The sequence below is a fragment of the Melanostigma gelatinosum genome (genome assembly GCF_949748355.1).
Source record: "Melanostigma gelatinosum genome assembly, chromosome: 6".
In the NCBI taxonomy this organism is placed as follows: domain Eukaryota; kingdom Metazoa; phylum Chordata; class Actinopteri; order Perciformes; family Zoarcidae; genus Melanostigma; species Melanostigma gelatinosum.
In genome coordinates this window covers 22,569,014-22,581,003 of record NC_136639.1, presented here as the reverse complement: position 1 = coordinate 22,581,003, position 11,990 = coordinate 22,569,014, and the positions used below count along the sequence as shown (strand labels likewise).

Genomic DNA, 11,990 nt, shown 5'->3' with positions numbered 1-11,990 from the left:
TGATGAAGGTCGAAGAGGTACACAAGAAAAGACGAAGAGGGGACGCAGAGTCTCAAATTGTTGTCGCCAATTTTGCCGAAGAAGGACCTGAAAAACCCATTTAGGCAGCTGAAGGTCCACAGTTTAAAACCGCGTTACAGATGTCAGACGGTGGAATCGGCTGACTGAATCCGAGAAGGATCCGCAGCTTTTCGTCTTTTCTGCTTGATCCTCCCCAACTTTTATTGCATCTGTTATGCGACAATGAAAAGTCGAAAAACAAACCCGTCTCGAGCCTCGAAAGCATGCAACAAAACCACAATATACCGGAAACAAGCGTCCTTTAATAATCATATTAATGTCTAAAACCCAAAATATATCTGAACAAAAGCATTCTGACCACACAGTCAAAAACTACAAGGTGCTTAAAATCTTACTTCGGAAAGAAAACATAAGTTTAAGACACAAATGCTCTTTTTAAAAGTGCACTTTGTCGTAAGCAGCACGCGAGTCTGTTCTTCTGTTGTGTTCTGGTGATATGTGCTCAAAGGTTGGCTGTGTGAGCTTTTTTTTAATGATGTCAAATTTAAAAGTAACCATCACAAAAATAGTGCTTGATTCTTTTAAAACTATGGTACCGGAGGTTTTGGAGACTGGCTTGGGGTTTTAGGGATAAGGCCAACGAATGTGTGCATCTGTGTGTGTGTCGGCCGATGTGTTGACGTGGTCGCTGAGTGGACCTCTGCTGCGTTTTCACATTTGGGCTCTTTCTTTCTTGTCCCGTGTTGTTTTGCTTCTCCATTCGCGTCCGTCTTCCCGCTGACCTCTCTACGCCTCCAGCTCGAAACCCAAGCCGACTTTGTGCCCGCCGCCGCTCACGTTCCTCCCGTCGAGCAGACCCGAGAGGGTGAGCTTCACTCCTGCGGGGAGGACAGTCAGATTTATGCATCAGGTAGAAATGCCTTTGCTCTTTGTATTGTTACAAAAAGAGTTAAAATGATGAATAAATCCAGCAATCAGCTAACCTGGTCTGAGGGTCTGTGTGTATCCAACTCCAACGAGACAGGCGTTGTTGACTTTGGTCTGTGAGGAGAAACGAAACGTCATGGACGGGTGAGACGATCGTGAGCGCAGCATCCCATCCATCCACTCTCCTAAGAGAGTGGATTAGGAGAGTGGATGGATGGGATGCAGTTACATAATTTATTACATATGGATACAGCAGTCTCGGGTCAACAACTGCTGCCAATTAGAAAATGGCAACATGCTAAACTAAGAGGGTAATCAGTGAACAAATATACTCGCTAAACTTCAGCATGTTAACGTTGTCAGGGTGTGCGTTTAGCTCAAAGCAAGTCTCCGATTTCCAGGACGTTTCTCCTGTTTTCTCACAAATTAGAATATGTACAAATCTTAATGCACGGCAGTCGTTGAGTCAAAGCTGTCCGTGATGTTTCGGAGTGATTGCTTACAGACAGGGAGGCGTCCTTATCCAGCTGGTATTTGGCTCCGATTCCAAAGCATGTGTTGTTGCTGCCAGCCGTCCAGGCCAGGTGGACCGCTGTCTCCAAGTTGCTGTTCACCTTTTGGTAAATGGAGCCACCGAACTCCGTGCCGTCATTTCTGAAACACAAAAAGGTGGAGATTAGAACTTGATGTCTCCTCCTGGGGGAAGCGCTTCCACTCTGTCTGCCGTCCGTATCCGATGTGTCACTTCCATTTCCTGCCTCTCTTTGCTGGGACGCAGTGACTCACACGTTGGTGTGAAGCTGGAAGTCACCGGCCTTGTATCCGAGGGCGAAGTTGTTCTGGGTCAGTTTGGATTTGGCCGTGTCGAAAGCCAACTGGTAGCCCACCAGCCAGCCCTCGTAGCCCAGCACGGCGGCTGCGTGGACGGTGGGACCGGCCATGTCGAAGTCCAGGTAACAGCCCGCATTTACAAAGTCCCGTTTGTAGCCGGACTTCAGCTTGGCACTCTTCTTGCTACAGAAGGAATATAGAAAGGGGGGGGGGCATTCATTTCGATCGTGGTAATGTATAAACATCTGCATTTATTGACTATATTTAATCAAGACATTGAAAACCACTGAGGATGAACCGGACTGTTCTTACCCGGTGTTGGGCACAAATGATGCGTCCAGACCGAGCTTCAGGCCTTTAGCCAGCTACATGCGGATAAACAGACAAAGAAGCCGTGAGCTGATAATATTCTCTCTGAAAGTGAATGTTTGTATGTTTTGGACATTGTGACGTTGGACTCCACCTGGTCCTCCATGGTGATCTCCGTGGTGAGAGTGTTGTCCGTGTTCCATTTCTGGTTGAAGTTGAGGCCCAGCTCATTCACTTTGTACTTGGTCTCCAGGTGGCCTCCCGACTTCCCCGTGTCGGTGTTGTTGGAGCCGGAGGTGGCAAACTCCTGCAGGGACAGGGGGGTGAAGTGATGATGGGGGAGATGGAGGTGGGAGGGTAAGCAGAAAGGCACGTTAGAGCTCAACTACAGCAACTATAAGCAGGAAGGGGAGAGAAAACATACAGGGAGAAAAGAATAAGAAAAAAGAAAGGTGAGGGAAACAAGCCTTGCCTCTGACCCACAACCACTCTCAGATTTGCATGGCTGGGTATTTAAAAGACAAACTACACTTTAAGATGGATAAACGAGTTGGGGACTGTGAGGGAGAGGTTGGTTGTGAGTGTCGCTGCAGCGGCAGTCGGGGTAAAAGGTGTCGCTTGGACGAGCTACCGCTGCAGAGAAAACCCATCGTGCGCGCAACACATAACCGGTATCACTGGACGGTGCACCTGTGTCCCTATCGGTCCTTATGCACACACACACACACTCTCTCTCTCTCTCTTACCATCTGACAGGAAGATCCAAAGAAGAAGCAGGAAAAGAAAAGAGAGAAAGTTAAGGAGAACCGCACAGAGTTTACATGCTCACTGGGAAAATGGAAAGCAGAAACCTGACACAGAGGGAAGACATTTACAGCGGGGGGGGGTTTTCTATTTGAGTTTTGCGGCATGTGGGAAACTGTCTGCGAATGCTCATTATGGTTTTACCATGGCAACCGGTTTGTAGCAACACAGACACACTACATGTCTGGAGCAAACTAAGGCCTCTGAAATGCGGCAATTTCCCCCCCTCATCATGATACAACATGTTTGAGGCAAAAGTAGTAAACTCTGGCAGACAGTGTTAATCTGCTGACTGTGTAGGTTACTCTGAGTACACATCAGGCAGCAAACACACTGTGACATGAAGGGCTGCGAAGGCCGTGGCTCAGCGATTTTGGTAATTCGCTGAGTGAGAGGCCATGAACATGGAACGTACAGACATCAGGCTAACAGAGACAAACAGCCGTACTTACAACACCACTCTGGGTCTTGGTCTTAACGTCCAGCTTGAGAACTCCATATCCTGGGAAAGAACAGGAAATTATGGATATCAACAAAAAAAACTAAAAAAGGGTGGAAAAATAACATCCTTGTGCTGCACGGCATGGCTCTTAAACAGCTGCAGCAAGAATAAACATTCAAAGTGACACAGGGCAAACAAGTGTGCTCTCTAATGTTACAACCAAATAGTGACATCATATCATACAAAGTATATTTATGTGAGAACTTGGTTGCGTTACCGAAGCCCTTGTTGAAGATGTCTTTGGCAGATTTCCCCAAGTCTGTGTATGCAGGAGGGACGGCCATTGTGCCTGAGGGAACAGACGTGCAGGTTATGAAACAAAGAGCGCACACTTCACAGCAATAAAAAAAACAGAGCATAATTAAAGGGATACTCCAGCAATTGATTCTCCCCCCCCCCCCTCTTCCATGTAAACCCTATTGATTGCCTGGCAGCGGTCCATTAGCAAGCATCGGATGTTGCTGAACTGATGTGACTGATTCTTTAAGAGGAAGGAGGGAGCAAAAGATCACACAGCCATCCAACAGAGACATTTTTGTCTGCTGTCTTCTAACATGACCAACATTCCCATTATGCTATGCTTGTGTGGGAAAAGAGAAATATATGTTGTGTTACGAAATATGCAAGCCAATGTGAGAGCAGCAGCAGCAGCTTTGGTTAGTCAGCAACTGCGAGTCCTGCACACTACTGCACTGCACCGGCTTCAGACGGTCATCAGGGTCTCCTGGCTCAGTGTGTGTGTGTGTGTGTGTGTGAAGAAGACATTTTTGATGAGGTGACTCTGCTGAAACATTTAGAATCACTTATTACCCAACGCTGGTTTAATGGTTTACTAGTGACTCGCCTTCCTGTCTATGCTTTTGTCCTGATCGCTCCCTCAACTAGTAATCTCACCAATCAAATCTCCTTTTTTTTTTTTTTTTCTGCAGAGGGTGCAGATTTTGCTTCAAGTAATGCAACCTCAATTTTTCTCAGAAAATCTAAACATCTGTCAACACTGGGATTGCCAAAGATGAAAAAAATTCACACGCATTGCAAATCTTGGCCCTCACGAGATTAATGTCACTGCGGCCAAAACTCAATCCAGGGGCCCTGATGATTTGTCGTCTGTCCCTCTCTACCCCCACCTTCCTCCACCACTCACCATGTCCCTTGGGTGTGATGTGCTGACATGTCCCACAGTGGCCTTTGTTCACCGCCTGTTTGCCTTTTCCTGCCTCGTCCTGCTGGACCTCGCACCCCGCTCCTTTCTTTGCCATGTCTCCTCAGAGGACGGGAAATGCAAGGGGGGGACAATAGGGAAACTTTTGGCAAGAAGTCCAGCGCTGTGCACAATATGTGGACTTGTCTGAGAATTGGCTGTGAATGTTAGCATGTTCCTTCAGCATGCAGCCAGAGCTAGTGTCCTTTTTTTAAATGCAGAGAACTGGCCGAGCATTGTATCACATTGTTCCGTATATGTGCACAAACCAGCAGGTGATGAAGGTGTGTACTCTGTGTGCCGCATTTGAACGTGATAAAGGCTGAGATGTGGCTTTTTTTATCAGACGAGGAATACTGATTACTGGCGTTAAGGGTAGAAAACGATGATGTGGTGAAATATAGAAGCATCTCTGCCCCTTACAAGGACACAGAAAAAAGGCAGCAGCATGTCCCACCACCTGAACGTGTCCATACGTATTGCATCAACAGCACGTTAACGCGGCTGTGATGCAACTAGACGTCAAAGCGACATATCATTACCTTTCATGACGATATGGTGAACTTGTTAGCAAATAGTTGCTTATTTACACATCCACCGGTCTTGTTTCTGGTGACCTGGTGAATGTTTCACTCTCTTTTAGCTCTATTTTGGTCTCGACCAACTCCTGCGAGAAATATCTGTCTCCTGCACAGCTGTCATCAGATTCTGATTTAGGGGCTGCTAAACTATCATCTTTTTTTTCTTCAACTAAGCCCCACCCACTTTAAAGCAGCCATTAAAAAACAAGAATCAGAAAGACTACAAATACAGAAATGTCTGGGGTGAAATAACCACATTTCATCAAGCTGTGTGGTTTTGTAGGACCCCGTCTCTCATAGTAAGACACTGGTTGAGAAAAATATATTTTAGGGCCTTTAAGATCTCCATCTTTCACACATCACAAACACCCGACCGTGAATCCCACACTGTGCGTCATGCAGTCCTGTCCGTCTCTGCTGCCTCAGTGTCGCTCTTGTTCATTCCTCAAACGCAAAGCAAAAGGTTGCCATCTGACCCGCATTTCGCTGACCAGGTGCAAGTCTTTGTCACTTCACCCGAGATACTCTCCTTCTCCTGCTCCACTACACCTTGCACACCATGTTTGATCCTTTCCCTCCTGGCCTTCATCCCTCAGTCTCAAACACGTAGCTCTAAATTTAGCCCAGGTGAACCCAACACTACAGCACATGTGACTAGTGCTGGGGGTGGCCAAAATAAGGCACGTGGGGCAAACTGCGGCCCACTGGCTGATTTTAAAATAAACTAGAATATGGATTGAACATGTTTCTAATAAATTGCACTGCATGAACGCTGCACATCCTACTTTAAACACGAGACGTCAATTGAATTTAGTGACATTTAACCTCCGAGCAAAGAAACCAATACTTTCTCATTCATGCCTGTTCTGTAAATTACATTTTAATATTAGACCTACAGATTTACAGCAGATATAGAGCCTGTGACTCCTTACATTTTTCTGTATGCGGCCCACAATCAAATCAGTGTGGCCACCCCAGGAGCCTCAGCATGTGTCCTCCTACAGGTTCAACCTTTCCCGTAGGAAAACAGATTCGTTCGTCCTGAGTGTACCTCCACGCTGTATTTATACACAAACACACTGCTGCCACTGGTCTTTACACTTTAATGGGCATCAACCAGCCGACGGCCTTGACTGAGCTCAAAGGTCAAAATGACGCCCGTGATCAACAGTGGTGAGAGGAAACAGCCAGCACACAAACAACAACATGGGGACTGTGTGGTTGTCAACGATCAAACACAGACAAATAATATCTTTAAAACAGTACAAAGTCTGCTATTTTTCCATGTTTGTCTCATATATATATATATATATATATATATATATATATATATATATATATATATATCAAAACAAGTGTTGACTGATTAGAGAGCCGTTTGTCCTCTCACAGAGCAGCTCTGTGTGACATCAACTCATGATATGAATAGATGGCTACCCTTGATTCTGACGACCTATAACTATTGTTATTTAGAAATCTGTTGAAAATGATTCTTTAATACTTCCTTCCTCTGTCTATGAAATATCAAAATCAACAGCAAGCGGATTAAAAATCAAAGGTGTCTAATTTGTGCCGATACAAATTGGTGAAAAGCCACCAACGTCTTGTATTCGTGAAGGCGAAGCCAGTGTGTTGGATGTTTTTATTTTATTTTATTTAATAGTCTGAACAAAACAATGGTGTTGGTTATTCAACGCCCTTACAATTTCCACGTTCAGCAATCATTTTGACATTTATTCAACTGTTGAAGAACAGCGAGAATTTATCGGTTCAATATGGGACAAACCCTGACAATCTCCCTCTTGCGAATGAGCATGCTGTGAACTACAAAAGAACCTATAGACTCGTGTAAACAGGCAGTTACCCAACACTGGCCGAACCCGCAGATAAGGTGAAACTAAGGCAAGTGTATAACGGGAGGAATGTGTTGGCTGTGAGATAAGGTCGAGTGCATTCAAGTTACACTATGACAATTTATAGCTTAAGGAGCATGAGGTAGGGATGGATCCGTTCCGGCATCCAGTGCATTTCAACGCGTGTATTGACAACAGTTCAGACTGGTGTGAGTGTGATTTTTGGGCTCATTGTGCTCACTGCAGCAGCCTAGATATAGAGTGTCTTTAAGCTGAGGCGGCGAGCAAGGCTCTTAAAGAAAGCAGGTACATTACCCAATGAATACTCAGCGTGGGTCACTACACCGCTCTCTGTCTATATGTAATTGCAAAGGGAGGAGCGTGCGTAAAGATGGCCACAGTGGCCGAAGATAACGGTCCTTGTTAAGAAGCGGTTCATAGACTTTGTGCCCTCTAGACATCCAGATAAGACGGTGAAGTAAGATGTGTGGCGTCACGTCGCCCTGCGGACGAGTATTCGTATCGTCCAGGTGCGTCCACTTCTGGTTCACCGTGCGAGACTTCTGGTGTCCGCGGAGTTGTTTCCATCACTGCAACAGCGAACTTTTTTTTCAAACACAGAATCTAATCTCAGCTGTTTCTGGATGTTTCGCTGCAGTGGTGAAATATGCTATTTTATATGCTACTTAAAACCTACAGAGAACAGAGAACAGACAGTGGGACCCCCCCCCCTCCCCATGCCACCTATCCGCATCACATTTACGCAAATACATTTTGCAAAACTCCCTTTTGATGGTTTTTAGGCAGTTTACAGTTTACACTAATGGCACACACATACAGGCCTGAACTGGTTTAAAACCCTGGCATATCTACCGGCTGCTGCTGCACGCACACCCTTATATGTGTGACTGATTTCTCACTGACACTCAAAACCGACAGTGGTCAACAGCTAAATGAACCGACATATAGAGAATACGTTTTTTGAAAATAAGAATTTGCTGAAGTCAGTTGCTTCTTACCTTTATCTGTGTCGCGGAGCGTGCAGAGTCTGACGGCGCTGTTTGGAGCAGCGGGGCACAGTGAAGGAGAAAGCGGAGACTACACACACTGGGCAGGCGCGAATCAGACCTCCGGCCGAGGGCGGGGCCGTTGTGCAGTTGACATTGCGCACAAAAAAACTAATATATAATTTATATTATATTATAGCAACAGTGGGAGTTTGTTTTGGTGTAATAACACTCTTACACCACTCGGGGTCAATGACCTCTAGCTAATATCGCAATATATGTAGTGTGTGCACCCTGATGAGAGCGTGTCAGGCAGACCATCATTTCAGAATGAGTACAGTGTAAATTACCTCCCAGCAAGCTCAAGCAATCAAATGGTTATCTTTTGAATTCAGGGTAGGACAAGTTAAGATTACAGCTGTAGTTGTGGTTTAGGTGTGGCAGTCGCACTTAATTTAATGTGTCTTTGGTAAACCTGCAAGGCAACACTCGGGGAACATAAGGCCCGGTATACAGTCACCAGCAGGATTACAATAGAAATATACCTGCTAGAACTTTAAACTTCAGGTCAGTGCCGGCGGGTCACCCCATTAAATCATGACTTGTGAGTTACGTATTATTAATAATTTGATGTGTATAATTATTATTATTATTATTATTATAATAATTATCAACAATCCCTTTGAGGCTAGTCACCAAAATAATGCGACACAATGATTATGAATTAGTGGACAGTGATACACTGTAGGCTGCTCTTAGTCTTCCGCTGTGTCTAATTTATGTTTAACCCCAAACTGTTTATTAGTTCAATTATTTGTATAAATGTGGATGAAATGTTGATAGAAGTGGGGGACTGTTTTGGCGGGGGGACGTCTCTCTTCTATCACGTCTAGTTCTGTGCGCAGGTGCCCCGTTGCCATGGGGAGGAATACTGAAACAAGCGTTGGTACGGTTTATACCTCGGCTCAGCGTCATCAGTCTGCGTGAAGAAAATCCTCAACTGATAAACACGAAGATATATTACAGGTATGCTAATTGACTTGATAACGTTATGCAGCTTAACCGGTTGCAGTCATTTTGTCAGAAAAAAGCAATGTATTTAATCTACTTTAGAGGCTCGTCTGACGTTAGCTAACTTCACAACAAACCAGCTAGCGTTAGGCGACGTTAGCTGCACGAACAGGGTGTTTCATAGCTATCGTTATAACCTAAAGAATGATTCATTCATTCATTTCACACACCACACATACCAACTATCAAAACATAAACTTAAAGTAACTACACTTCTGCATAGTCGTGTTCATTTAGTCTGTGATTTGGTTTATGAGCCTGAAGAAGAAAAACAATACAGTTATTATTTGATCAACTCTTAGTTTATTTTACTATCAAACACTAACCAATCATGGGCATCATCACTGTGAAAAATGTATGTTTGACTTTTGCTTAGCTGCTGTAACTTTCAACAGTTGTTGTCCCCCCCCCCCCCCCCCTCCCTCTACAATTTACGCTGCAGCTTCAGATGTGTGAGGGACCTTCAACAATATCTGGGCCAATCCCCCCGGATCCTTCACTGGTTCCTCAGTACTACAGACGACCTGCTTCCGGTTAGATGCAGTCACGGGGCTCAGCTATATTATTACCCCCCCCCCCCCCCCCCCAATTAAAACAGTCTGTGTTGTTTTCCAGTGATTTGGGGCCGTAAACTTAATATCTATAAGCTTAAAACGAATGCCTCCCTTTTTTTAGGTATCACATCACCTGACCTTGTTTAGTTGTTTTTTTTCTTTCTCCAGCACGTGGCCGTTTAGAGGGAAACCCCGATGCAACTTTGGCCCTGCTCTCGGGGCCCCTCGCTCCAGATCCTGTGTTGTACCCCGGCTGTTACAGCGCTCGTACCCCAGCGCACCCTCCCCGTATCGGCCCTAATGCCTCTCATATTCTGGAACGAGGACGGAGAGGGGTAGTGGGGGAGCTGCTCAAACTGGACGGAGTCGCCATCACCCCTGTTCCCAAACAGAGTAAGGGCAATCAATTTCTCAGGTCCGTAAATTAAAAGAGCGGTTCTGTTTTGTCTTAAAGGACAGTCTCAGTGTCTCATGTCATTTCTACTTTTTCCATATTTAAGTTGTTATAAGAAGTCAAAGTTTGATAGAGCCCACAAACCCCAAGCAAACATTTTTAAAGTGAGCCAACTTTTGCAATACTTGACCCTCAGAGCAGCGGGTACACGACTTTGGTAAAGAGAATGTGCGTCGGCTCAGGGAGATTCAGAGACGCTGCAAGGAGCAGGAGGCTGAGAGAGTACACGCTCGTCCGGTTCCAGTGAAAGCTCTTTGGACCTCCTCCAAATACCAGAACGTCCCATCCAGGGTGATGGTCCAGCTACAGGCAAGGAAGCAAGTCTGCAAACGATGCAAGTCCTTGAGTTATCAGGATTTCCTCTGGCTCACTTTTAATCCAGTCTCCTTCGTGCAGGTTTCCAGTCCGACGACTAAACCACAGTGTCAAAGCTTCCTGAAGGGCCACTCTACTGCGCCGCCAGCGTCGCACTCCAAAACCTCTCCTGTAGCTTTGCGACGCCCGGCCTCCTGCAGCGCCATACAGGACCAGAACTTGCAAGTGAGAATTGCCAATAAATATTGATGTCAATGATGACAATAATAGGTATAATATATTGATTTTGACGAGCAGAGCATGGCGAAGACGTGGAATGTGCATTTTTTACTCAATTTGCTGGGTATCTGCAACATTTCCTTTTTTTGTTTTGATTCCATACGGTGTTGTGTGTGGATACAGTTACAGGTTCAAGGCCAGCCGATAGACTTCGTAAAACACAATGCCCGGTCTGCAGGAAAAACTGTGCTACGTCGGTCCCAGTCACTGACAAACCTTCAAGAGAAGCCCGTCCCCAGTGCAGTCAAGGGACAGGTGCCTCAGTAGTGAGTATTCTTATGTCGTATCTTACCTACTTACCTGCACTCACAATCAGTTTGGTGAAAACACAGGTGCACTTTTACTGCTGTTGCTCATTTATGTTCTTCCTCTCACTGACTATTACACACACACTCAGTCTTGAGGAAAGGAAGGAGCAGTGGCATAAAGAGGTGGAGGAGAGGAGGAGGAATGCACCTGATCCTACAGTCCCAGCGGGTCACACCCTGATGCGTGAGAGTGAGAGACAGGAAACTCTGAAGTCCCTAAAAGAGAGTACGTCTCTGTGGCTCTTTATCTACGTTAGCGTACTACACGTATGGTGAATATTTGCTTCTCTAATGCTGCTGGTTTTTGTTTGTTTCCTCAGCCCATCGCTCCCTCGTGGCGGAGATGCTGTCCCTCCCTCTCAAAGCTGATAGTCTGAGCGTTCGGGCACGTCGGGCTCATCTCGATTCTAGGCTCTCTGAAATCGAGGAGGCCGTTAAAATATTCTCCAGGGACAGAGTTTACGTAAAAATAGATTCCTAACACATGAGGAGGAGGAGGAGGAGAGAGGGAAGAGGAGGATACGGTCCTGTAAATCCACGGCTTTATTGAGATTCATGTTTATTTTGTAGTTGCATTATGTGACATAACGCTGAACCTTGTAAAACAGATGATTGTTTAATCATCATTGTCATGCATTAAATTATAATCTGCTAATCAGTCACTTTAAGAACAGTAAACATGCTACTGAACAATGCTACTGCAAAACTGTCATTCTTGTCTGTACATTTACTGTTAATAACTGCTAGTTAATGAGAGAGTAGTTGATGAGATGTGTTTGGTTTAGTCTTTGTGTAAAACTGGCTGGTGCTTTGTAATAATGAATATTTTTGTAAAGTCATTGTATATGAATATTTTTACATTCTTGCGTATTAAAACGTACAGTGCAGTGCAGTGTGTGTGTACACAGTTAGTATGCTGCAGAGTGCGGAAGAAGTCATTTTTGAATTACAACGTCACAACTCTTGAGTTTGT

At 45.1% G+C, this 11,990-nt stretch overlaps 2 protein-coding genes across 4 annotated transcripts; one reads left to right on the top strand and one right to left on the bottom strand.

Annotated features, from left to right (window-relative positions):
* Positions 1 to 303: 303 nt before the first annotated feature.
* vdac3 (voltage-dependent anion channel 3) lies at positions 304 to 8,132 on the bottom strand. 3 transcript variants are annotated; one of them, XM_079270142.1, is made up of 10 exons: positions 8,049 to 8,118; positions 4,539 to 4,655; positions 3,612 to 3,683; positions 3,345 to 3,394; positions 2,243 to 2,395; positions 2,092 to 2,144; positions 1,735 to 1,962; positions 1,452 to 1,602; positions 1,005 to 1,062; positions 304 to 899 (listed from the first exon to the last, which is right to left on the bottom strand). In XM_079270142.1, exons 2-10 carry the CDS (start codon positions 4,651 to 4,653, stop codon positions 808 to 810), a joined length of 972 nt encoding a protein of 323 aa, XP_079126268.1. In that variant the 5' UTR covers positions 4,654 to 4,655; positions 8,049 to 8,118; the 3' UTR covers positions 304 to 807. The 3 variants fall into 3 exon arrangements, with proteins under 3 accessions (XP_079126268.1, XP_079126269.1, XP_079126270.1); XM_079270143.1 differs by lacking the exon at positions 8,049 to 8,118 and adding an exon at positions 6,109 to 6,127; XM_079270144.1 differs by lacking the exon at positions 4,539 to 4,655 and having other exon boundaries at positions 8,049 to 8,132.
* Positions 8,133 to 8,984: 852 nt separating this feature from the next.
* Positions 8,985 to 11,498, top strand: enkd1 (enkurin domain containing 1; the record flags this gene model as incomplete). The annotated part of the gene is made up of 8 exons (XM_079270826.1): positions 8,985 to 9,062; positions 9,550 to 9,640; positions 9,830 to 10,054; positions 10,252 to 10,424; positions 10,512 to 10,655; positions 10,833 to 10,975; positions 11,107 to 11,243; positions 11,338 to 11,498. Exons 2-8 carry the CDS (start codon positions 9,556 to 9,558, stop codon positions 11,496 to 11,498), a joined length of 1,068 nt encoding a protein of 355 aa, XP_079126952.1. The 5' UTR covers positions 8,985 to 9,062; positions 9,550 to 9,555.
* Positions 11,499 to 11,990: the final 492 nt, after the last annotated feature.